Raw genomic sequence first — 27,916 nt, 5'->3', positions numbered from 1 at the left:
TAAGTGCATAAATATTTGCTTAGGATAACTTAATGTGTACAGAATGTTCAGGGATGCCTACATTGGAGGAAAAGAATCAGAGACGTGTCATAGAATTTGTATAGTGAAGAAATGGGGAGATCATTTGGGGTATGGGAATATAGGAACTGTAGCAGAAGAATTAGTCATGATGTATTTGGATAATTGTACAGAAAATGGTGGGAAATTAATATGGTTAAATCATCTTTGGGATCAAACTGATGAAACTCTCACAGTTCTGTTTTTTTCATCCATGGAAAAGAAATCACACTACAAATTTGGTTTATCTGTTGTGAGAATTGATGTAACTATTATGGGCAAAGTATGCAGTATAGTGTTGGCCCAGGATGAATCCATCTGAAGCTAGCTACTGCTAACATATTCCTTTTTCCTGCTATTATCACCCTCCTAATTCAGACCTTTGTCATCTCAGGCTCTTTCTTCAAGCTGTAATGCAAGTATAATTGTTTGGAAAGGTCTTCTGTGACCCAATCTGGTGGTTGAAGTGAACTCTCCCTTTCATTTGTACTATTCATGTGACACATAACAATTTAATTATTTATATTTCTTGTGATGAAATTGTTTTTAAAAATCAATTTTGACTACTGGCTCTTGCTAATCCAGGAATACTTTATTCTTTAAAATAAAATCAATTACTAAATCAATTTTCATTAAATTATATTAACCTCTCTCTACAGGGATTGAAAGTTCTGGGGTGATTCTGGTTTACCATCAAGGTCTTTTCTCCAAATGCTCAATCTTTAATAACATGATGTTTGATGGAAAAATACCACAGCTCTCATTATAAACATCTTTAATATAATAACATCTTGATTAGATTCCAAAATTATTATATTATTAATGGGTTTCTAATGAGGTCAGAGCTTATTAACAGATAATGCTATAATGTATAAGTAAGTGGTCATCTTTACTGCTGCAAGATAGTTCTGAGGTCTCATTTTTTACATGGATTTTTAACATCTTTGGTGTGCATTCAGTTCAGTTCAGTTCAGTCTCTCAGTCGTGTCTGACTCTTTGCGACTCCATGAATCGCAGCACTCCAGACCACCCTGTCCATCACCAACTCCCAGAGTTCACTCAGACTCACGTCCATCGAGTCAGTGATGCCATCTAGCCATCTTGTCCTCTGTCGTCCCCTTCTCCTCCTGCCCCCAATCCCTCCCAGCATCAGAGTCTTTTCCAAAGAGTCAACTCTTCGCATGAGGTGGCCAAAGTACAGGAGTTTCAGCTTTAGCGTCATTCCTTCCAAAGAAATCCCAGGGCTGATCTTGGAAAAAGCAAGAGAGTTCCAGAAAAACATCTATTTCTGCTTTATTGGTGTGCATTAGATATGGCTTATTTTTGACAAGTGATGTTCAGTAAATTTTGTGTTTTATTTTTAATAGTTAACAACCTAGTTTTAATTAATCAACATATAACATGAATTCTACTAACTGAGGATATGGTTTAAAAGCTCTCTTATTTAAAAATAGTTAATAGGCATTTTAAGATCTGTTTTAGGTTTATTGTAAAATTGTGCAGAAAGCAGAGATTCCATATATCTTCTTCTATCTTACCCCCTTAACCCTACAATTGCTTTTAATATCAGATACCATGAGTGTAGTACTTTCGTTACAAGTGATGAACTTTTATTGATATTATTAGCTAAAATCCATATTTTTCACTAAGGTTCATTCTTCTTTGGATCTTCCATTTTATGGATTCCTTTTAGTTTTATGGATTTTGATAAATGTGTAATTTCATATATCCATCATTACAGTGTCATACAGGATAGCATCACTGCCCTAAAAATGTTCTGTGCTCTACCTATTCATTACTGTCTCATCTCTGGATATCTGGGTACTCACTGATCTCTTCACTGTATTTATAGTTTTGTCTCTTCCAGAATGTCATATGTATGGAATTATATAATATGTTGTCTTTTCAGACTGGCATCTTTCACTTAGCAATTTGTATTTAGGGCCTTCTATGTCTTTTTGTGGCTTGATAGCACATTTCCTGAGGGCTTTCCAGGTGACATAGTGGTAAAGAGTCCACCTGCCCATGCAAGAGATGCAAGAGTTGCAGGTTGGATCACTGGATTGGGAAGATCCTCCGGAATAGGAAATGGAAATCCACTACAATATTAATGCCTGGAAAATTCCATGGACAGAAGATTCTGGTGGGCTATAGTCCATGGGGTCACAAAGAGTCAACTGAGTGACTAACACACAGCACATTTCTTTAAGTTGCTGGATAATATTCTATTCTACACATGTACCACTCTGCATTTTTTTAAATTAAATGGTTAAAAGTATCTGTATCTTTTGTTTCAAATAATTGATTTATTTTATAATTGAAAGCATACTACACATATTTGTGGGGTTTTTTCCTTTAATAATTGGAATATAACTTTTTTTAGGCAGTGCTGAATAAATTTTGAAATTTGATGTATGCTTTGTCAATCATATTAATATAAGCCTATGGAACAACATCTTTGGAATAACGTAGTAAATTTGTCTTAATATATGTTACTTGAATTGTTTCTTAACTTTTGATAATATTTTATGAATTAAAAAGTATTTTATAAGTTTAAAGCATATTCACTAACACATTTTATATGTGACAAAATTTTGCTTTCTATGTGCCTAGGAGGAGGGCAGGTTATGAAGTTAAGTGACACATGATAAAACTGCTGAATTCAATCACCAAATTAGGAATAAACCACCACTCTATGTTGTCCTTTTTTAAAAACCATATATAGATATATATATAAATCTTGTAATTATCACTTTCCTTTCCTAACTTGTTTATTTTTTCAGACGATCTTTACTTCCTTTTCTTCTGTCTTGGAGGAAGTGCTATCTCTTTTGTGGAAAACACTCTATTTTCTTGAACTCTGCACCTGACCCTCTAAATTCTGACACTATAATCTATCAATTCCCACCCTTGCTTCTGTGCATTCTTGTTTCCTTTCCAGTTCTACAAACTCTATCATGAATGAATGAATGATGTCTCCACGGTTCCATTTCCAGTTTCTGAGATGCACGTCTTAGTTAGTTTTAGTACAGATTCCAAAAGCTTAGTTTTATGCCCTTGGTTCCATTGCTAAATTCGCACTATGACAATGAACAAGTTTTTAACATCTGCGGTTTCACTTTCCATATCTGAAACTGGGACTAATAGTAGGATTGTGTAAAAATTAAATATAACACTTCAAGGAGCCTTCTTAGCACAATGCCTGTTGCGTGGCAAATGCTCCAGGGATAAGTTGATATTCATTGACTTATGGATGTGAAATATGATTGTACTCTTCCCAGGACCCTGAAGATCTGTTTTTCCTTTCTGTTTGTTAGGAAATGTCTGTCTTTCTTCATTGCTACTATCAAAGGTATTCTATCCAAGCATCTCCCACGGCCCCCCACAACACACAAATACACACAAACGCATACTCAGAATAATATTGTCAACAAACTTAGCCTCTTAGAGAAATTTCTTCCTTAAGTCCTCCAACAATCCCTGAGAAAAGGAAACAGTAAAGGGCCAACCAATTTCATTTTGTTGTACACCTTTCTGTAGCTCTTTCAGATGAGCATTTCTATATATTCTCTGAAAGCTCCATATATTTATAAACATAAAAGAAATATAGAAATATAGGTTCCCATCATAGGTTGAAATAAATGCTTTGGTTATTTCAAAATATTATAATTATTTTTTGAAACACGTTAGAGCTTAAGTTCATCCCTGACAGATGGTTATAACATGGTGAGTGAAAAGCATTAGTAATTTAACATATTTAAGCTACCGTGGAAAATTAGCAACTTTGTGAAAATTGAAAAACTAATTTCCTAATGTGATTTAGGCAAGGCTGCAAGGATTTTCATTAAATAATATAAAACAAATTAGAGAGATAGAAACAAAACTCAGAGGCAGTAAACACAATCATATTAAAAGAGGATTTTCACGATGTTAACTGTTTAAAGACTAAAACATTTTAACCATACTAAATAGTTTTAAAACCAGTAAAAGAAATGTTTCCTGATTATCAGTCAAACAATTTGAGGTAGTTATTATTATTGTTTACAATTTGACCATAGTATTTGGAAAATCACAATTGATATTGTTTATAAAGTTCAATTTAAAAGTATTATGAGCTAGTTTAATAGCATAATAATTCAGGTCCTAAATGTATGATAGTTTTTTCAGTTTTTTCATCCTATACAGTTTTTATTTCTATATGTATTTGCCGTAACTGCGGATTTGCTAATCTAGAATCTAGAAATGAGTAGCAGAGTAAATCAAATACTTCACTTCAGAGTGAAGAATGTTTTAAATGTTAATGTGACTGTTTTGAGACAATTCTGAAGTGTAAAGTCTTTGTTTTATTTAATATGATTGCTACTTTCTTATGATTAAGAGCAATTTTTTTTCCTTTTTTATGTTTCTCTCTACAGAAAGCTGACCTTGCAGTTGCTCCACTGGCTATTACCTACGTTCGAGAGAAGGTCATCGACTTTTCCAAGCCCTTTATGACACTTGGAATAAGTATTTTGTACCGCAAGCCCAATGGTACAAACCCAGGCGTCTTCTCCTTCCTGAATCCTCTCTCCCCTGATATCTGGATGTATATTCTGCTGGCTTACTTGGGTGTCAGTTGTGTGCTCTTTGTCATAGCCAGGTAACATGCTCACTTTTGTGATTTTTTTGGCAATTGTTACCTCTTTTTTCTAACTAATAATTGTCAAAAGTCACAATCAATTTTACTTTTCTTTTTCTTTATTTCCCATGGAGTGCTGTAGAATAATGAACTTTTAAGTCATATAGCTTATTAAAATGTACTGTGATGCCTTTTGGGGCAGAAAGCATGCTGGTTATGTCAGTAAGCTATAGATGCGTTAGAGATTACTCTTTTTAATCAGAAACTAAAAGCAATTCAGATCACTATGATATAAAAAGTATTTCCTCATTTTGAAAATTTATCTTGGACCAGAGAGCAAAACAATGTTTTACTAATTTAAATTAATGAAATACTTATAAGAAAAACCAAAGTAATAAAATTTAAAAGGAGGTTTTTAAAAAAAAGATGCTGATTAAAAATAAGCTTTTTAAGTATAAAAACCTGTCATGATTTTCTATATAAAATGTATATATTTTTTTCACATAATAAACACATCACCACAAAAAATTACATTGTATTTGTTGACATGTAGGGTATATTTAAGTCACAGGATCAGAAACTCAATTGCCTAAGTGAAAAATGCATATGTTTATATCTTATAATGACTTTTAAAGTCTATGATATACCTCACTATATGTGGTTTTTGCTACTCTGTTGTCACTCTGGAAATGAATATTTATGGTCATTTTTTATTTCTGTTTACCTTACTATCAAATTTTCAACAGATAGATTATTTTGATATGGTTTAGTTTTGGTTTTTTTCTTTTTTGGTCTTGATTAAGGAGATTAAAACTATCCCTGGACTCAGAGCTCCGTTGTTACTCAAATGACTTTCAAAGTCAATACTTAGTGTAGTCTTTGAATATTTATTTTCTACCAGATATCAAAAAGAGAACTCTAAATCCAATTTTCACATTGATAATAACACTTAAAAAGTACAGCTATAAATATTTTTGCTTAAATCCAAATTTAAGTATTAAATATGTGGGTTATTTTTTTTTCAATTACATTATGTAGGAGTCTTCTGATCAATTATCACTAAGAACATTTGTCATTCCTTGAACATTTTTTAACAAAGTCATATATTTTTCCTAGCAATGAAAAATGCTTAGTTTATTCAGTTAAGAAAAGAATAAAATTATTATCATATATTTATATTTTTATAATACACATATTTCTGAAATGTATGTGTATATATATCTGAAATATATGTGTATATATTTACATATAAATGTTATATAGACTTATAATTTTCCACCTAATAATTTCAGTATTAATATAAGAGTCCTTCAGAAAATTATTAGTTGTATTTGACTGAAAATCTGTATTAGAATCATATATTCATATTACATATGTAGTTATATGGTAGACTGAGTTAAAATTTTTATTTGAATTTTAGAGTGTTTCCCCCTAAAATGAGAATTTGGAGTATGAAGCTCATAAATTTTTAGCTCCAGTTTTTTCCATATCTTGTGCAAATAAAACCCAACCTCATGTTTGAGATTCTTTGGACCAATTACATCTTTTTTAATAGTGTCTAACACAAGCCGTCCTGGTTTATATGTGTTCAGAGAAATGAGTTCATGGATTACAGCTTAAATAATTCAATGAGTAAAGAACTCTGCAGCCCACCCACAGAACAAACAGTAATAAACAAAGATTCTGAAGTATAGAAAAAATTTTTTTTGATGTCTGCAGGTACACCTGTTCCCTCGTAATCAAATTAACAAAATTCTCAGGAAGGATATAAACAAAGCCTAGAGGAAAATGTCCTGAGATAGTTATGAGGCAATTGTGTGGGCATCAGTCAAGCTAAATTAAGTTCTAATATCAGTTTCCAGGGGATCTTAGCAGAGACTATTGAATTACTTTAAAATCAACTTAGAAATTTTAGATATTCCTAATATTCTGTGCCTAAATCTTCTAAAATTAGGTTCAAAAGCAAATACGGAGATATCTGAATATAATTCCAGCTTAAAAGTGTATTAGCAAATAGAATCATGTGATATTGATTTGCACTTCTAAAATTTTCTATAGCTCTTAGTTTGATAAACATGAAATCATATAATATGTGTAGAATTATGATAAGCTATACAAATTTTACACAAAAGAAATCCATCTATGTCCTTGTATCTGAAAACATACCATTAACTGGTATGCCATTTTTTAGTGTCTTTGACTTTTAGAATATATTGCTGAATTTTGTCAGTGATTAAATGAATGGATTTGAAAATGATTCTATTTCAGCACATCATTCAATAGTGAGATACAGTTTCATATAGTTTGAAAAATTAAGTTTAATATCTTCATTTATGGGTAAATTGACAAATATTCTATTAATATAGGGTATCCTCTATTAAGAAATATATTTGATGTTCTTAAAAAAAGTATACATAGTGAAAATCAATTCTTTACATATTATCTCAGAATATTTCCTTCAATTCTCAACATTGTTATCTCATATAAATATTGTCAAATTAGAAAAAAAAACACCAAAACTCAAATGAAAAGAAAATTTCATGAATAGAGTCAGTTTAAATTCTAAACTGAACCTCCAAAACGAAATGATTTTGGATAACTAAAATCCACTTTGACATTGTATTGAACTCCTGCTACTGTGAAAGAAGTTCACGATGTACAAATAACAGCAAAATGTCTGAATTTCAATTGCAAAGAACTTAATTACCTTTCTAACCAAAATGGCATTATAATCATTTATTATCAATTCAAAATAAGCATAACATTTTAATTTTATCTATGAATAAGCACTATATCTTATGCTATATAGAGATCACTGATGAAGTTAACATCATTATTGATGTCAAAATTAAAATCACATTTTCTTTATGCATATTCTTTGTCCTTATCCTCATAAGATAACAGAGAAAGACAAATTACATTTAAAAATTCTCAGATATCATTTTATTTCCACTGAAATTCACAAAAATGCAAAGTTCTAAAGTAATATTACTTCAACAGAATTCATATTTCTATAATTATTGAATATTATTTTATATGATATTTTAAGAAACTATGTAATAATTTTATCTCAAAATTAAAATATAATAAATGATTGAAATATCATTATAATTTTTAATTGGCATTACTTTACTTTTCTCAGTCACCAGATGACAGTGTCCCAGTTATTATTGTTGTAATTAATCTTTATCTTTTTAGCTATCAAGCCACACCTTCAGTTTGTTTTCTGTTTCCACTTTAATTATTCCATCAATCATTCACTCGATTAGTCAAATATCTCTTAAACCTGTAGTGAACACTGGACAATTAGGATTCCATAAAGTATTAAACATTAATTTATACCCTTCATCTATAGATTAATTTATTCAGCAATTATCTACTAGATACCTATAATGTTCTAAGAATTGTACCAGATGCTCAAATCCAAGAACAAACATGACTTGATACATTTATTGACTAAAAACTCTTAACCAATGTGTTTATTTGACACATATATTTTGGGTTTGAATGAAAGTGGTGAAAATATTTTATAGTTATCCAACATTTTTAATGATTACATATATTTTATATATGTTTATCTAAAGATGACTTGTTAATGTATGTTTCACTGAAAAATATACAACTATAAAGGAAATAAGACATAAAGAAATTTGTTATTTATCATTAGAATACTAGATTTGAGTCTTATTGAATATCTGTTGTATCACAGTATTAACAACATTAAATTTGTGACAAACTGATAAATGATAATAATTCTTAGATTTTTATATTTTTAAAATTAAATTTAAAGGTAAATCATGATACCATTTTAATATTTCCCTACACTTTTTTATAAGAAAAATTCTAAGAAATACTTGAAAATTCTCTAAATTTATTTTAGTATTAAAATCAAGATATATGATCTTATTTGTTTGTCCTGGAATGGCTTTATAGTCCATGATCTCTCACACAGTTGCATTATTGTTTATAGCATAATGGCATAATCAGCATGCTTATCTTAATTAAGTAAGAACTCTTATTAAAGAGTAAAAATGATGAGCTACTACATTCTAGCCATACAATGGCCTTACCCTAGGTATTCTAACAATAGTTCTTGGCTGACAGAGGATTAGGAAGAAATCTTGTCCGTGATGGACTTGTACTTAATCATATGTGCCCCTAAATCTTTTTCTCTTTCTTTCTATTCTTTTGTTTTCTTTAATCTAGGTATATTAGTATAGGGATGGCAATTAGTCATATAATAAGCCTACTTAGGGAACCCACCCTTTGCACTAATGAGAGATTATTTTTCACCTTGCTTCAAATATTTCCTTTTTAAAAAATAGATAGTATTGATATGATAGGTCCTATTCATAAAATGAGTCAATTTAAATCCCTATAATATTAGAGAGTTTGAAATTTTCTTTTAGCTATAGTTGTTTCCAAGAAAACTAGAGCTGTTTAGAAATTTAGCATGTAAATCTTGGTCTGAGGTCCTTTGTAGTTTGGTATATAGATATTAAGAACTAAAAATTGAACCTAAAAGAAAGTAATAATGGCATATACATTTCCTTCCAACAGGATTGATGTAAATTTAATAATATTCACTAAGTATATAAGAACATTGCATATTTTATTCTGAAATTGGCATTTTTAAATTAGATACAAATACATTCTGAAGAAGAAAAATAATACTATACCAAATTTGGTAGTAAGGATATTATTATACAGAAAAATTTCTTAGGTTACTTAAATGAGCAAATGAATAGGACAAATATAGGAGAAAGAGTAAAAGAAACCAAGCAATATTGACTAACCTGGCCTTCTTATCAAGAATAGCAAATCAGGGACACTCAAACTGTTAAATACGTAAGATTAGATTTTCTTAGTTAAAAAAGAATATAGGAATTTCTTATATAATTTTGTATTGAATTACTTTGCATGGTTTTTATGATATTAGAGTATTAACTATTGTATTGTTGGGTTAGGTTGCAGGGGAGCAAGGTTTAGTCTGCCTAGAACTTGCTCAAGGGTTTGTTGTTATTATTACAGTGACTGCCAGGACAGTCTTGATATATGTGTTGGCTCTAACATGGTCTGCAGTCACAAGATGACAAGGCTATTGCCTTACTGAGAGTCCTCATACTTGCAAAAATAGTCTGTATTTCTCCTGGAGCTCAGGGGTAAAGATGTTGTAAACATTAGTGGGGTTTTTGATGGTTTAACTGGGTTTGGAAAACCCTGTCCAAAGTGCTTGCATTAACAGCTTTGATTTTGGCTCCTGACTAGTGTGCAGTAGCTTTTATATTCCTGTCACAATGATGGGTGACATTTAATATACAGTGAAGGGCAACAATGAATTATTATGCACTTGGAAATGGATTACTGTTTTGGTGGGATGTTCAATGTTAAACTAACCTGCTGTCAGAAAGACTGTTGTCACACTGAATGAAATGCCAATTTTGTTGCGTGCCTTTGCCACCAACTCTCCCACCTCTTACTAGAATATCATTTCAGGTTTACCTCTCCATAATTTTAGATATATTTTGCTTTTATTTTTCAGTATTTTTTAACTTAAGTAAATTGCAGAGAAGCCTATCTGTTGTTCCTCTTCCTATTTAGATTTTTTTTTTCTAGAATTTAATGAAAGTTTGGCTTGAAGTAGTCCTCTTCTGCTAGTATGCCTTTCACACCTGTGAAGTGATTATTATAGTTGATTATACTAATAAATATGTCAATTATGAACCTAAAAGTCACATTCAATAAAACTAAATGCACATTCAAATTATATTTCCATACAAGTTAGGGCTACTTCTGTGTTAACAGGCCTTTTTTTCACAATTGCTATTTGGTAAACTAATTATAAAATAATTTACCTCTTTATTTTTAATGGTTCCAATAATATTCATGGTTTTAAAGTATAAATGAAGTCACTAATGAAGAAAAAAAAATAGTTTTTGAAACTGATAGAAAAAAATCAATTGAAATTAAGTTGAATCAGTGACTTTTTTTACCTATGGTGAATATTGTATCTTGACAATTGACACAGTGGAGCTTTTGACTGAAATTATCTGTATTAGATAAAGAACAGACTCTCAATCATCATAAAAGAAGATAAACATTTTCTACTTCTCAATTTCATAATTATGCTAGACATTTACAAGGATAAAAGATAGGATAAAAAGTTGATAAAGACAAAAGTGATTTAAAATTAAAGTGATTTTTTGGTAATCTTCTGTAATCAAATGCTTGATGGCATTTTCTTTTAAAGATAATTATGCTTGACTATCTTTTACAATTTCCATATCTCTTCCCAAAGTATTTTTTCACATTTTTTTGATTGTTAGGACAAAATTAAGTATAAATGCAAGATGTTTGGTAGTCTGTTTACACTTTTTGTATCCTATGGATAAATTATTTGTCTCTGTGTCTTTACTTCCTCCATCACTGAATTGAATTCAAATACCCCTAAAAGCAAAAAAGCTCCCTCTGTCTAGTCGCTTAAGTGTGTCCATTCAATACCTATCTCAGACAATAAGCTTCTGAGAACTCTGGTCACCCTATGGTGATTTATTTCAATTTAGCAGTTGAAACAGTGCCTATCTCAGTAAATCATAGAAACTTATTTCGATAAGTTACAACGTATAGACTCACATTAAGAAACTTAAGAATGCTAAAAAAAAAAAAAAAAACTCGGAATTGGATGTTTATTAAATTATTTTATTTGCTGCCAAAAATAGCACATCTCTGTTCTTAATGAATCCTTTATGGAACATGTAATCATATTTTGTATACTCATGCACACACAGATACTTTATCATATATGCACACATCCTGATGAGAAGCAGTACTTGTAAGAAATTATGTTTTTCTTTGAAATATTTGGAAAAGGAGTATGGTAGCTTTTTGGCAGTTGCTACCATGTCCCTTGTACATTTCTCATTAGCTAATTCAGATTAAAAAAACTAATAGGAGAAGAACAATACTCTCTTGGCTTATTTCTTTCTCTTTATTTTTTCTTTGCTCTCTTATCTTTTCTTTCCTTTTATGACCATTAGAAAGAAATTCTTTGAGATGACTCTTGAGAAAGAGCCTACGAGATAAAAAGAACCCAGAATTTCACCAAGTAATACACTTCTATATTTTGCAATTTCTCAATAGCTCCTTCTCCCACAGCCACAAAGTACTGTAATTGTTTGTGAGAAGCTGTTTCACAGGCACATTTTGTCTGTGTTAATTCTCCAAACAAAATTGCACTTCTCTCTTTCCAGTGGTCCCCTTGGGCTTTGGGGAGGTTTCTCAGCCACTTCAGACAGGTCTTCACGATCTGAAACTATCCCAGAAAAGTCAGTATCTTTTTAAAATAATTTAATGATATTCATTATAAAATATTTTAAACTACAATGTCTTGTCAAATCAAAGCTCTCACACACACTTTGAAACAGTAGAGGCTATGCAGGACACCAGTGAAACAAAGATAGTGAGTAAGGAAATATTCTCTAGGAGCTTGTTTCTTTCTACATATTTGTACAATGACTGAGACTACTAGCTCAAAAAGGTAGTTGTCTTAAGTGCAGAGAAATAAATATTTTTAAATTTTAATCATAAGCATGGCATCTGAATTAGTCACATTTTTTACTTGGATGAAGCTGTCCCTTTGCTGTCAATTCCTTGGAGTAAGAGTTCTTTTACATGGATGTTTTCTTTTATAGTCTTGTACTGGGCTGGTGCATGATGTGAAGGAAGTAATTGAGAGAGAAAAAGGAGGAAAACTAATAAATACTACATGTCAACAATAGTCAAATTTGAGAACCATAAAGAGATTAATTTATTAGCTTTTTTTCAGTAAATATTTCTACGGCTTAAGAAATAAATAGGTATACATCATTCCTGCTCCCATGCTTCTCAAAAATTAGATTAGAGATGTTTTCTGTTTGTTTAATACTATTACTGTTATACTTTAAAAATTCTAATTTATTATACAGAGGAAGTTCTAGAGAAAAGAAAACAGATTTAGAAGAAATGAGAAAACAAAATTAAAAAAGGTACTTCTATCACTTGGGTCTATCTGCCTATCACATTAAAGTCATCTTCCACCTTTTCCTTCTAAAATTTCCGAAAAAGAAAAAAGACCTTGGCTACTTTTAAAAATATTTAAAATACTATTATTAACATTTGCACTATTTGTTAGTGGTATATTGCTTTATAATAACGGGTGATTCCTTAAATATGTCACCCTAATTAGGGTGAAAAACACCCTACATGTAAGAAGTGTGTATTTTCTCTTTAGATCTGAAAATAAGAAAGCTTTCAAAATATTTCCAGTCACTTGGGAATCTAAGCAGGAGACACAGGCCATACATGTGTAAATTTGCTTTATAAACTTACTCTCTAGAAATGCGAACTTTCTTCCCCTGAAAATCCCTAGCTGCCTACAGTGAAGAACTGAACCATGTTGCGAGCTTTCCTGGAGAATACAAAGTGCTACTGATATTGTTTTGATTTTTTAAAATAATTTATGGATGTTTGAGAAATATCATCAATATTAAATGAAAATGTATGGATGCAATTTTTAGTGGTAATTTATGACTTTATTTCTTCATGCTATGTAACCTAATGCACTCTATCCAAATAATTAATGAGTAGGAGATATAGTGTCATCAACCAATGTAACTTCATTCATTAGAGCATGTCACAACACTTTAATTGCTATAATTTTTTTACATTCCATTACATAATTACATCATTCAACTTAAATTGTTTTCATATCAATCCTGTTGGGTATATATATGTATATTTTTTAAGACAAAATATTGTTCTTTCAAATAGCAATAGGAATTTCAATGTGATATTTGAATGGAATGAGCTTGAAATCATTTATTTTATATAAAAATAGGATTTGTAAAACAAGTGACGACACAAACTATTCTGTTAGTTTTCAACACCTATAGTTTTAAATATTTTTGCTCAACCATTGCATACTAAGGTACACTGTAAAAATGTGATGTTATCTCTGTTAGAAATATGTGGATTTTATATCTATTTTAAAAATTTTGTTTGGAAGCCCCAGAAACTAAACTAATGACTTTATGACCCCCCAAAAAAAAACCTTATTAGTGAAGTAATTATACAAGTTATACACATTTGCATTTTAAAACTGTGATAATTCTATTTATCTAATGTACATTGAATTGAAGCAGAATTTCAGTTTCAATACTTTACAACAAATATAAAAATCATTCCCACTTCCCTTCCACCCCCAAATCTGGATATAACTTAATTTCCTGCTATTCTTTATGAGAGATGCTTAACACTAAATTATTTTAAAACATTACCCATTGTCATGTGGCCTGACTACTCCTGAGATGATAAAATGAGGTGAATAAATTTAAAATAGATTTTCCCTTTAATTTAATGGACTTGATATTTGAAGCAAAGGTGAAATTGTAGGCTTTGAATGTTACTGGCATGATAAACTTTATAAACAGAATAGGGCTACAACTGTCATCTAAGTTGGTTCAGAATATGCACCTGAATATTATTTTAACATAATAAAATTTAGGTAAGTGTTTCCCTGCTTCCCTTACTATTACTGGTACTGAAAATGGGGGTGCTGGGAGGTGTGTTAAACATAAGTTTAGCAATTCATTAGACTGACTGAAGGTATGTTTTGGAAACTGATATTACTAAGGTGATTTTACCAAAAGAAATGGAAAATTATGAAAATTTTGCTTGTAGAAGGACATGCAAAAACAATTTACATTCAGGGAAACATGTTGATTTTGAAATGTTCATATTACTGCTTCAGTTTTCAAATAGGGCTTCAAAATTTTTAAATTAGGAAGATATTAAAGATAATGTTTTAAGTCTTCTTTCTGCCAAAAAAATTAAAATGTTTATGTTGATTTTTAAAAATTCAGATATTTGAGCTGAAAAGAAAGATAGTGAATGCTTTCCAAACATACTTCAGTTGTTTTAGATACTCTACTATGTATATGGTGCATACACTTAAGTTTAAAATATTTTATTGATATAGTTGGTACACTAGATTAAATTTCAAAAGATATTTAATTGAAGAACAGAAAGCCCACCTGTGAAATTTTATTTAAAGTCACTTTATAGTTAAAAATTCAATAAGAAAACAAGCTTTGTGAGCCTTGCATGTTTATGGTAGCTTATTTGGTATTTTGGTATATTCCAGATATTTGCATATTATCTAAAGCAATTTAAATGTTCAATTGATGCTTAAAAAATAAAATGCTACCATTTTAATGCTGGCTTCAAATTCTTGTTAACTCTTGTTGATAACTTCATTTACTGAATGTCCTTTAAAAAAAATGCATAGTCTGTTTCATTTTCCAGTATAGGATCCACATAACCATGAGACTGATCAGAGGACAGTCTGCTTTGAGCTTTTTAATACAGGACTTTTCTTTTAAAATCTTTAGCAAGTGTATTGCAAGCTAAACACTTGCTTCTGATGTGTAAATCTAAGACAGAATCTTTAAACTGTAAATTATGCTCATATTGATTTTAATAGAACTACTTTTTAATATTTGGTACTTCACTTGCAAACATATAGCTATATTAGTAAGATATTGATAGAACAAACATACTTTCTGATACAATGTCGACATGTTAGATATTTTCCTTTTTATTCTCAGTTTAAAGCCACTCAGTTTAATTTGATTGAACAGTTGTTTTTTGAAAAATGGCATTTTAACTATTTAATGAGACAACAGAAAAGCCATTGTATAATTAAAAAAGAAAGGTTCCACCTTTAAGTGTAGAAATCTATATTTTTAATCTTACATTTGTAAAATTAAGTCTGGATTTTATGGAAACCCAAAATAATGCCTTTCCTTCAGAAATCTTAAAATAACCCATAGGTGATTATAATAAGGTATTTTCTTATTCCACATAATAAAAACAGTCTGAGATAGTTTAAAATACAAATAAGTTGTTGTACATCCTTATGACTTGTTTACTTAAAAAATATTCCTTAGAATAAATGTAGGTCATAAGAATCTGAAATCAGCCTATTGTTGAAGTTAATTTCCTACATCAAATATAAATTTCAAATGGAAATCAGTAGGAAGTCCTGCATTTTGAAAACATTTATTTTTTCTAGTAATCCCTTTATAGTTGATAGTGATATTTAGTATTTCTTGATTCCATTTTTAATACAACTAATTACAATTTAAATTTGTCATTATTAAATTACAAATCAATGAAACTGATCATTGTTACCATTTCATTAAGCCCTTCCAAACCATTTAGATCTAGTAAATAATATGTTCAATAACATATTATTATAGCATTAATGTACAGATAATCCTTGTGCTTCACTCAGTGCCAAAATTAATTAAGGAAAAATGTAAGGAGTAGAATTTTAACATGAATGATTTGTATTATTCAGTGGTGTGATAAAAATTGTTTAATAACTGACTACACCAGTGAGAGAGGCTTTGATTTGTCCCACTAAGTCGCGTCAGTCGTGTCCGACTCTGTGCGACCCCATAGACGGCAGCCCACCAGGCTCCGCTGTCCCTGGGATTCTCCAGGCAAGAGTACTGGAGTGGGGTGCCATTGCCTTCTCCGTTTGATTTGTAGTTATTGCCAATTTTCATGGTATTAAATACTACCACTGTGGCTAATATCAAGTTACCAGTGGAGTCTCACTGAACATGGAGTTGGGAAGACAGGTGGAAAATTAATAGGTCTCACAAGCCAGTATGAGCTGCCTTCAGCATACTGCTAGGTATGTACCAGGTTCAAATGAAGGGGGAAGCAAAGGTCATAAAAATTAATAGCAAATTATCTGGTTGGAATGTATTTATAGATATATGCAGGGTGTATCAGAAAGATGAGGATGATTTTGTTGTTCAGTTGCTAAGTTGTGTTGGACTCTTTGCAACCCAGTGGACAGATGTAGCCCACCAGGCTCATATGTGCTCCCCTATCTCCTGGAGTTTTTTCAAATTCTTGTTCATTGAGTCAGTGATCCTTATTTAACCATCTCATCATTGCCCTTCTTTTCCTTTTGAAGGCTAAAGGAGAAGCCACCCCCTTCTGCTTTAGCCTTCAATCTTCCCAGCATTAGGATCTTTTCCAATGAGTCAGCTCTTCATATCAGGTGGCCAAAATATTGTAGCTTCAGCTTTAGCATCAGTCCTTCTAATGAATATTCAGGGTTGATTTCCTTTAGGATTGACTGGTTTGAGCTCCTTGCTGTCCAAGGGACTCTCAAGAATCTTCCCAATAACACAAGATTATAAAGCTAGCTGCAAAGGGCTTCCCTGGTGGCTCAGTCAGTAAAGAATTTGCCTGTAATACAGGAAATAGGGGTTCAATCTCCAGGTCCAGAAGATCTCCTGGAGAAGGAAATGGCAACCCACTCCATTATTCTTGCCTGGGAAATCCCATGGACAGAGGAGCCTGGTGGGCTACAGTCCATGGGGTCGCAAGAGTTGGACAGGACTTAGTGACTAAACCACCACCAAAAAACTTCAAAAGAAAAAGTTAACAGTTGGGTTTTTATTAATATATTAGAACCTTTGAAGTAATTCTAAACTTAAATATCAATTTATCCCTTTAATTATGATTGGTTTGATATCAAAACCATTTGCATAATTTTTAAAGTCAACTGCATATTAAAATAACTAAGAAGAGAAAATGCACTGAGGAATATGTTAGCTATCTGACAGTCTCATGGAATTTGTTATTGTGGGTGCCAATTTTATCATCCTATTAGAAAACCTTAACTCTTTACATGGAAAATGTTTGATCATAAAAATGGTCTTCCTTGCTTATAATTTTTAATCAAAAAATCTTAAAAGATACATTTTCTAAGAGTATTCAGTACTAATATAAACATCAATAATATCCTCTGAAAATTTAAGTAATAGGTTCAGACCTATGCTAGTAGGAACTATTTCATGTGTGGGTAATGGGAAATCTGATGAAACAGTTATGTAAATAAATAGAATCGTTGTTCTACAAGAAGGGCAAGATTGAAACAGCTGCTTAAATGCGGTATCAGGAAACTTGGTACCTTCTATCTCTGTGCTACACTATTCTTAGACTGAAGCTCTCATCTGTTTTCAGGGTGCCTGTCTCTAACCAGCCTGACTATCTCCTTCCTGTTTTGTTATTTTCTTTTTTTTAAACAAGTTAATGAAGCTTGTCTTTAGATGTATGAAAAAGAAGTGTAAATATTTCATATTTTAGAGGTCCCATATACTTTCTCTCTTCTCCTGGCAAATATTCTTGATACATGAAATCACCAAATTAATTTTGTATAGGAAGCATGAATTGTTACCCTATGCAAATTTTCATTCCTATAGAAAATACTCTGCTTTATTATTGATACAGAATATTCCAGCACATCAGTGCTTTCCCTAAATTTTCTAACAAAGGAATTAGTTGGAGCCTTAAAAAATGTGTAGGCTCCATAGCACACTATATAAATGTATTATACAATATTTTAGGGATAATACAAAATCTTAGACGCTAAACTCTTTCTAGAGGGAATAAAATGAACCCAAGAGCGTTCTACAACTGAGTAAGGTCAGGAGAATTGTGTACTACATCCTCTTCTTGGAGATTTGCTATTAGCAAATTAAAGGCTCTGAAAAGGGTTGCAATAAAAAAAAAAATTACATTGTGTTAGTTTAACTAAGCCATTTCCAAATATTTTTGGCCGTGGACATTTTTCTTCTTTTAATCTCTACCTTCTCTCTTATTATATGTTCTCCATTAATAGCCAGGCAATTAATTTGCTGAATGAAAGGTGTGAAGAATTGCTTTAATGTACAAGTGTATTTAAATTTTTAGTTTTTATCATACCCATTCTGTATAGATTGAATCACCTTTACCAGACTGATTTAGTATCCATGCTCCATTCCTCAAGGAGTTGTTATCAGCTCTCATTTGCTTATTTATAAAGATAAGATTTTTTCACATCTATTAAGTGGAAATGTATTATATTAATAATTAGCATTGAAAGTTTTATAAATTATTTTTATAATTTTCCATTTTTTAATATTCTGCTTTTTAAAAGTCATATAATAAATGTGAAAATTTTAAGTTTTATTAGGTAATTAAAATCTTTTTTCTTCAGTTTAAAAATGTCTGATATTGTGACACTCATTATTACTTGTGAACTTGATTAGAAAATCAAGTTTTTCTATATTATTATCAGAAAGATACTCATTGAATTTCAAATAAAAGTTCCCTACATTTGTTAAAAGTTATAAAATAATTAGGTAATTGGGAAAAATTTTTATTTTGGAATAATGATAAATTTACCAAACAAACTCTGTTTTTTATTCTGGGAAATTGTGAGTTGAGTGCAAACATGTATCTTAAATATATTCCAGCTTTGTTAATATTACTTCATGTGTTTAAGGAGAAAGTATTTTATAAAATAGTTGATAGTCTATTTTGTATTTATTGCAAGGATAGAATTAATTATCTATTTTTGTATATAAATGACCAGCACTCTCGAGGTAGATGAATTATATAGATTTTTAACTTGAGACATACTTTTGAGGCTACATATTTTTATGAGGGCAAAACCTTTTTAAAATTTTACTTGTTTAGCTTATGACCTATATTCTAAACAAGGCTGAATGGTCACTGTATTTTAAATTTAACTTACATATTAGACAACATCAAAAATAATTGTTAAGGCTCTAATTTAATATGGATTACAAGTACCATATGTGCAGAAAGCCAGAAAATAAGTAGTTAATTCAGCAGACATGTGAGCCTGAAGTGTTTAAAACTCAGCTACAGTGATATTAAAATGACCTGTCTTGGGACAAACAGCAATTTTTTTACATGCTTCTAGTTTTCTCATTGCATGCAGGTTGGACAGGTAGCAATTTTGAATGGCTCATCTTAAAATGAATGCAATTATTAAAGGATATGGTCCATCCTGCAAGATATTTGCTCATTTTAATCTTTAGTTTGCAGCCTTCTAGCTCCTCTTACACACTCTCATTTATATTAATAGAAAGTATTATAGGTTAGGTCTTAGCCTAGTTTAAATGAAAAATGCTATTAGATAAAAGCTTCATAAATGGCAGCTACACCATCTAATTTAGACCAAGTATTGTTTATTTGCTTTTTAGAATCAATGCAAATATAACATTTATTTACTTTATGATCATATGATGATATATATACAAAAAAGTCTATGGTCATAATTTATAACAAGATTGAAGTTATATAAATTCAGAATAGGTTCTAAACAACAATCCACCATGATTTTCAGTTCAGTGATCTTTTCATTGTCTGAAAATTATACCAGGTAGATCTATCAAAACTCTTTCTATGTCCATCAATTTATTAATAAGTAATACCATATTGGGAAAGATGGGCACAATAAAGGAGAGAAATGGTATGGACCTAACAGAAGCAGAAGATATTAAGAAGAGGTGGCAACAATGCACAGAAGAACTATACAAAAAGGATCTTAATGACTGGAATAACCACAATGGTATATCACTCACCTACAGCCAGACATCCTGGAGTATGAAATCAAGTAGGTCTTATGAAGCATCACTATGAACAAGGCGAGTGGAGGTGATGGAATTCCAGCTGAACTACTTCAAATTCTGTAAGATGATGCTGTTAAAATGCTGCACTCAATATGACAGCACATTTGGAAAACTCAGCAGTGGCCACAGAACTGAAAAAGGTCAGTTTTCATTCAAATCCCAAAGAAAGTCAGTGCGAAAGAATGTTCAAACTACTTCACAATTGCATTCATTTCACATGCTAGCAAGGTAAAGCTCAAAATCCTTCAAGCTAGGCTTCAACAGTATGTGAACTGAGAACTGCCAGATGTTCAAGCTGGGTTTATAAAAGACAGAGGAACCAGAGATCAAATTGCCAACATCCATTAGCTCATAGAAAAAGCAAAAGAATTCCAGAAATACATCTACTTCTGCTTCATTGACTATGCTAAAAACCTTTGACTGTGTGGATCACAACAAATTGTGGAAAATTCTTCAAGAGATGGGAATACAAGAGCACCTTATATGCTTCCTGAAAAACCTATATGCCTGTTAAGAAGCAATAATTAGAACTAGACATAGAACAATGGACTGGTTACAAATTGGAAAAGGGGTATGTCAAAGCTATATATGGTCACCCTTCTTATTTGACATATATGCAAAGTACATCATGAGAAATGTTGGGCTGGATGAAGCACAAACTGGAATCAAGATTGCTGGGAGAAATATCAATAACCTCAGGTACACAGATGATGCCACTCTTATGGCAGAAATCGAAGAACTAAAGACTCTCTTGATGAGTGTGAATGAGGAGAGTGAAAAAGTTGGCTTAAAACTCAAGATTCGGAAAACTAAGATCATGGCATCTGGTCCCATCACTTCATGGCAAATAGATGGGGGAACAATGGAAACAGTGAGAGACTCTATTTTGGGGGGCTCCAGAATCACTGCAGATGGTGACTGCAGCCATGAAATTAAAAGATGCTTGCTCCTTGGAAGAAGAGCTATGGCCAACCTAGACAGCATATTAAAAAGCAGAGACATTACTTTGCCAACAAAGATCTGTCTAGTTAAAACTCTGGTTTTTCCAGGAGTCATGTATGGGTGTGAGAGTTGGACTATAAAGAAAGCTGAGAGCCTAAGGATTGATGCTTTTGAACTGTGGTGTTGGAGAAGACTCTTGAGAATCCCTTGGACTGCAAGAAGATCCATCCAGTCAATACTAAAGGAAATCAGTCCTGAATATTCATTGGAAGGACTGATGCTGAAGCTGTAACTCCAATACTTTGGCTACCTGATTCGAAGAACTGACTCCTTGGGAAAGACCATGATGCTGGGAAAGATTGAAGGCGGCAGGAAAAGGGAACGGCAGAGGATAAGATGGTTGGATGGCATCACCAATTCACTGGACATGAGTTAGAGTAAGCTCCAGGAGTTGGTGATGGACAGGGAAGCCTGGCATGCTGAAGTCCATGGGGTTGCAAAGAGTTGGATGCAACTGAGCAACTGAACTGAACTGAACTAGCTTTATGTAGTTTATAGAACTCAGTTGAGCTAATGTACTTGAAATTTCTACAAAGAGGGGTATGAATTGATAATTTAAGTGCTTTAAATATATACTAAAGTGATTTCGAATTGAGTGGAAAACTTTCAGATGCTGAAGGAGGAAGCTACTTTCTTATTTTAAAAAGTTCACTTGGGATTGAGTTTAAAAGTTATTTATTGCTAGAAGTTGGAACAGTTTATTGGATGAATCAGATAGTTGAGCTTAAGATAAAAAATATTTTGAGAAATTAAAGAACTGATAGCTCAGATAAATGAACAGACAGATGGACTTCTTGGCCACCTTTCATGAGCATATTTCCTAATTTATTGGCTTAGAATAAGTAAATATATTTAAATGAATAAAAATGTAGAAGAAAAATTCATCGTTTGGAAAGATACAGTTTTCTCTAAAAATAAATGGCTATATATGTGTGTAGAAGAGTGTATATAAACACATATATACCCTGGAGAAGGGAATACAACCCACTTCAGTATTCTTGCTTGAAGAGTTCCATGGACAGAGGAGCCTGGTTGGGCTGCAGTTCATGAGGTCACAAAGAATCGGACACAATTGAAGCGAATTAGCCCACATGCAGGCATGCATATGCATGCAAGTATATATTCATTCTCATTTGCCGCAAGTTAAAAACAATTCTTAATTGCATGACAAAACAAAATCTTATTTATATAAATGCAATATAAGAAGCAGTGAGAGAAAAAATTCTGATTAATTAGAAATGTTTAAAATTTTGAGAACACATAACTAATATAAATGTTATAAAGTGTGTAAGCTCAGATATGATTATTTTTAAGATGTGAATTGTATAAAACTCACCTATTATATGCAGTTACAGAATTTGAGAATTAAGCAGAATTATTTAAACTTTAGTATTTTTCAAAGAATAAAAAAAGCAGTATATTTTTCTATATCAAAGAACAAAAGAAAGACGTTATTTTAATCTAATACATAAGTATTTTGTATTTGTTAAATAGTTTAAAGTCCCTGTTTGCACTCAAAATTATTATATACAAGTTAAAATATTGTGAATTAACGATACTTTCAGAACTCTTGGCCAATATAATTCTTATGCCATTTTCAAAATCCAAATGCTTAGGGAATTTTCTCTGGAAAAAATAATAGTATATTTTAGAAAATATTATAATTTTCCTTAAAATTATAAAATGTGTTCTAAAATTTTACATATAACATAGAAGGAACTAATATAAAGGAAAATAATTTCATAATTTAGTGATAGAGAATTCATAACCTGATTTATATTTTAGTGAACAGTTACTAATCTACTATTACTGTTTATTGCTACTTTCTACTAATCTACTTTTGTGTCCTACAAATATAAGATGTTTTTAAATGCATGCTTTCTTAGTTAAAGTTAACTAATACTCTGTTTTGCCTTTCTGACTCCAGGATTTTATTCTAGCATACAGTTTTAGAAGTTAAAGCTGCTTCCTCTGCCCACAAAATAAGACAAAAATCACATACAGGATAGGTGGTAATAAAGTAAAGGTTGGCTTTATACAAAATACATCTCATTATATAGTATGTATTTTGTATAACATTTCTAACAACCACATATTGCATTGATATAGATGTAGAGATAATAAAATATAGTAGAGCTAAAATAAATATATAAGTAATATTAGACATGGATAGTTATTTTCTGATTGTACAGTTGAAAGAAATGATTTTAGGGAACAAGGCTGGACAATATTAGTTTCAAGTTTAAGAAAAGGTTTAAGGAATTGTTTTGAGCAAACAAAAAATGTATCCATAATCTGAATTTATCCCTCCTGTTTATATCCAATGGCAGATTCTAAGAAATTATTAAAATAATTGCACACTCATGCTATGAATTGATTTTAAAAATAGTAGAAACTCATAGGTGATCTTCCAAATCAGTGTAGCTTACTATAATGCCCAAAACAAGAAGCAAACTTGAATAGGCAGGTTGAATCATAAGGAGGGCTACAGGGTAAATTTTTAAACATAGGTATGAAGGTATCTATTAATGATAAGGTTCACATTATGTTATGTGTGTAAAGGTAATTAGAAAGATGATCCACCTTCTTATATGTATTAAATTTATAAAATGCCTTTATCCAAACAATAGAATATCATCATACTCTGGAGCTTGTTCCAATGTTATAAAATAATCTAAGGCAATGATTCTTTTTCTGGCATTAAATAAACGTGCCAAATGCTATTTTAAGTCTTGATATTCAAATTACATAATAAGTTATATCATTAATGTTTTAAGTTTTCTCAACCATTGTTTACATACAAATCCATTAAATGTATCCATATTTTTTATAATATTCAGATAATCTCACAGTGGCTATGAATCAATGTTGCTGTATATTCCTAGTCCTAAATTCTTAACTCTCTTTGTTTTAAAATAAGGAATGTTTTATTCATATTTATGAAAAGGTATTTTGATTGAGTCACTGGCAGCATTTTACTGTGAATATAAAAGCTCTAAACATATTAGTGATTCATGCATTAGAGCATAAAGTAAGTTAACCAGGTGCAAAACCCAAACTAATCTAATGTTTGCTTTGTTTTGGCCTTAAGTGAAAATATAACAAACTAAATTTATTCTTCCAGACTTAAATTGATAACAGATAGAAGACAAATAGATAAAGATGGCATGTCATCAGCTCTTATTGAATTAAGCAGTTTGTAATTTTGTGAGATTTTTTTTTTTGGTGATAAATATGTAGCACGGTTTTATACATAAGGCACATAGCTCTAAATCATGTTGTATATGTATATATGAGCATATTATATATTGAAAAAACATGGCTTTCAGATGTTTTCATTTTCTTAATTTTGTAAAAATTACAGTAACCACCTAGGCTTGCCTTTTAATTAATAGATTTTGCCATTTATCTTGAGGGCTTCCCCAACGGCTTAGCAGGTAAAGAATCTGCCTGCAATACAGAAGACACAGGAGACACTGGCTTGATCCCTTGGTGGGGAAGATACACTGGAGAAGAAAATGCAGTCCATTCCAGTATTTTTGCCTGAAAAATCCCATGAACATAGGAACTTTGTGGGCTACAGTCCAAAGGGTCACAAAGAATCATAATTAAACAAATGAGATGATTGAGAGGTGAAAGAATGCTGTAAACATTCTAGCGAAATGATTGGATAACCATAACTAAAGAGAGTAACAGTAAAATACTGCAGATCACAACACACACACACACCCATATACAGCACACACACGTTACCAGGTTAATAATTTTTCAGGTATCTTTATGCATTGTTAGATGGCATTTTGGTTTTGCCCTTTAGGGGATTCACTTCACCTGTAAGTATAGTGGTCCCTTAGAGCTAGAGAAGCAGCCAATCACTGTCTTTGCATTATTGCCCTCTTGTCACTGCCATTTAAATGTGAGGGCTATTTTGTCTTCCATCAGGGTTATAGTAAACAAGGAAGAAATGAGCTGGAAAGGAGAGGTCAGACTGTATCCAGAAAAATCAGAGCCAGTTTAGGGGAGTTGATCATACAAAAAAATAGACAGGAAGGTAGAAGTAGTAATTAATACCCTCATGAGGAGGCTGGAACTGTAACAAAGTGCTTTAACTGGAGTTGCCCCTTTCTTGCCAATGTGGGGTGCCTGCCACAACCACAAAACCATTTTTCTCTGTGCCTATGGGTCCAGTGTTCAGATCTAATTAATTATTATAATGATATTTCATCAGTAGGTGTTTTATTTGTATTTATTTGATTAAATATATTTCATTATTGTAGTTCTGTTTATTTCCTATATATGTATATATCTCCTTATATATTGATATTTTCAGATATTTATGTATTTATCCATATATCCACTAAGTAAACAAAGGAAAATAACTATATTTTGATCACAGTAAAAATTTGTGCAAGCTAAACCAGTTTTCTATTCCTCTAAAATACAACCATAAGTAGTAAATGACAAATCTGCACTAAATTATACTCGGAGAATGACAGTTTTCAAAGTTCTTATCTAGATCAAATTTATGCAATTATGTTATTAGATCATAATTTAAATATGCATGTTGAAAGAAATGTGCCTAAATTGCATTACTTTGTAAAGTTTTTACACAAATTTGCTTATATATTTAAAGCCTACCTATTTGTCCTATTTGAATAATTACTCACATTATTGTTGTTTGGTCACTCCATTGTGTTGGACTCTTTTGTGACCCCAAGGACTGAAGCCCTCCAGGCTCCTCTGCCCATGGGATTTTCCAGGCAAAAATACTGGAGTAGGTTGCCATTTTCTACTTGAGGGATCAAACCTCGTCTCTTCTGCAAGCCTTCTGCATTGCAGGCAGATTTTTTACCACTGGAAGCCCCAACTACTCATATAATATGTACAAATAGGTAGATAGTTAATGGACATAGTTTTGAAAGAATAATGAAATCCTGGACTATTAATATTGAAAGAAGCTGTAATGATGACCTGGGGCAGCCTCCTAACTCTACAGATAAAGACACTGAAGTTGAAAGATAAGATGTAGTGATGGTGACAGATAAGAATACTAATAGTAATGGAAAATTTTTTGCAATAATTATTTCTTTATCTATTTGTTCAACAGTGTCTGCACACATACAGTCTTATGTATTTGACATATATTTTAAATTTAAAACGTTTCTGATGTCCATATTTAACGGGCAAAATATTTGTGAATAATAAAATTAAAATGATAAAATTGAATGCAATTAAATTTTAAGATTTTCTTAAAACTTTAAATAATCTATAACATACTTCTAGAGTTGCAAAGGATGATGTTGAATAATGACTTCTGATTCTTGAGGAGTTAATATACATAAATTTTGCACCCCTGTGGCAGTATTTTGTAAATATTTCAGTGAATAGTTTAATACCATGTAGAGTATAAAAGTGGGACTCACTGTATTGACTGAAGAAAAGACCCATAAATACACATAAAATTTTATTTAAAGTTTTAAAGAGTTTAGGAAAAAAATATTTCTCTTCCTATAAATGTAATAAAAGCTATCTGGATAGTTTTAGTCTATCTGCTACTGACTTCGAATGTGCTATTTTATGAGATATTGAGTTAAAGATTGACCTAGACATCCTTTAAAGTGATCATTATTTGCAACTTTTTTGTTTAAACATTTTAATAAATATATTTAGATAATTGATTTTTTTACATTGACCTTATATTTCATCTTGAATCTAACCCAATGGAAGTCATTTTTCTTCAGAATCTGACATTTGAAGTGATGGTATCACACATTGTAAGTAATACTGAACAAAGTTCAGATGGAGGAGATTAAAATAAACATAGTATGTCTTCTCCTATGAAAAGATTTATTGTCCATTAAGTAAAAGTATGTTTTAATTAACAGACTGTAATGGAATATTTCAGCTATAGGAACAACAATAGCAAAAATGTGGAGATGTTAATATGAATGTTTTATATGAGATATTTATTGGTTTATTTGAATAGATTATAAGATTTTTGTTGGGATATAATAGGAAACATGGGGTTCCCTGGTGGCTCAATAGTAAGAATCCGCCTGCTAATGCAGCAGATGCAGGTTCTATCCCTGGGTTAGGAAGATTCCCTGGAGAAGGAAATGGCAACCCACTCTAGCATTCTTGCCTGGGAAATTCCATGGACAAAAGAGCCTGGCAGGGTACAGTCCATGGGGTCGAAAAAGAGTTGGACATGACTTAGCAACTAACCAACAGCGATAGGAAACATGGTGAGAAAGCTCAGCTTTCTAAAGCTGTGGAAATTGGACAGAAAAGGTTGGAAAGCAATATTGATTTCTTGTAGGTTTTTGATGACAGAACTAACAATATTAAGGTCCAGGAAGATTTACCTGGTAATTATATGTAGGATGGACAAGAGAGATGGTGTTGGGAGAATCAAAAGTCAGGAAGACTTATTGCATTAGGGATAAATAAAGCCTAAGCTAAAATTTTAGTAATAGGGCATTGCAAAATGGAAATAAAGGACAAATTCAAAAGTTATTTTGATGAAAAATCCAGTAAACTTTGGTGATATGCTGAATAAAGACATTGAAGGGATGACAGATGACTTCAAGAATATTCATCTCGAGCTTGGGAAAATGCCTAGATTATTTTTAAAATCAGTTGAGTATAGACATTGGGTTGTTTTGGTATGGGAAAGATGACCAGTATGATTTTA

The 27,916-nt window shown here is 31.4% G+C and overlaps 1 protein-coding gene across 8 annotated transcripts in view; it reads left to right on the top strand.

Moving 5' to 3' along the window:
- The window catches only part of GRIK2 (glutamate ionotropic receptor kainate type subunit 2), a 733,346-nt gene that overhangs the window by 571,896 nt on the left and 133,534 nt on the right, over positions 1-27,916 (top strand). For 6 of the 8 annotated variants that reach the window (XM_070796030.1, XM_070796031.1, XM_070796034.1 and 3 more), the window contains one exon: positions 4,473-4,696. In XM_070796030.1, the coding sequence (XP_070652131.1) occupies positions 4,473-4,696 (224 nt within the window). The remainder of the gene's footprint in view (positions 1-4,472; positions 4,697-27,916) is intronic. The other 2 variants (XM_070796035.1, XM_070796036.1) reach the window with 1 other exon arrangement.

The sequence above is a fragment of the Bos indicus genome, chromosome 9, assembly GCF_029378745.1.
Source record: "Bos indicus isolate NIAB-ARS_2022 breed Sahiwal x Tharparkar chromosome 9, NIAB-ARS_B.indTharparkar_mat_pri_1.0, whole genome shotgun sequence".
In the NCBI taxonomy this organism is placed as follows: Eukaryota; Metazoa; Chordata; class Mammalia; order Artiodactyla; family Bovidae; genus Bos; species Bos indicus.
Note: the sequence above shows the minus strand (reverse complement) of the source record. Positions and strands in the feature narration are given on the sequence as shown.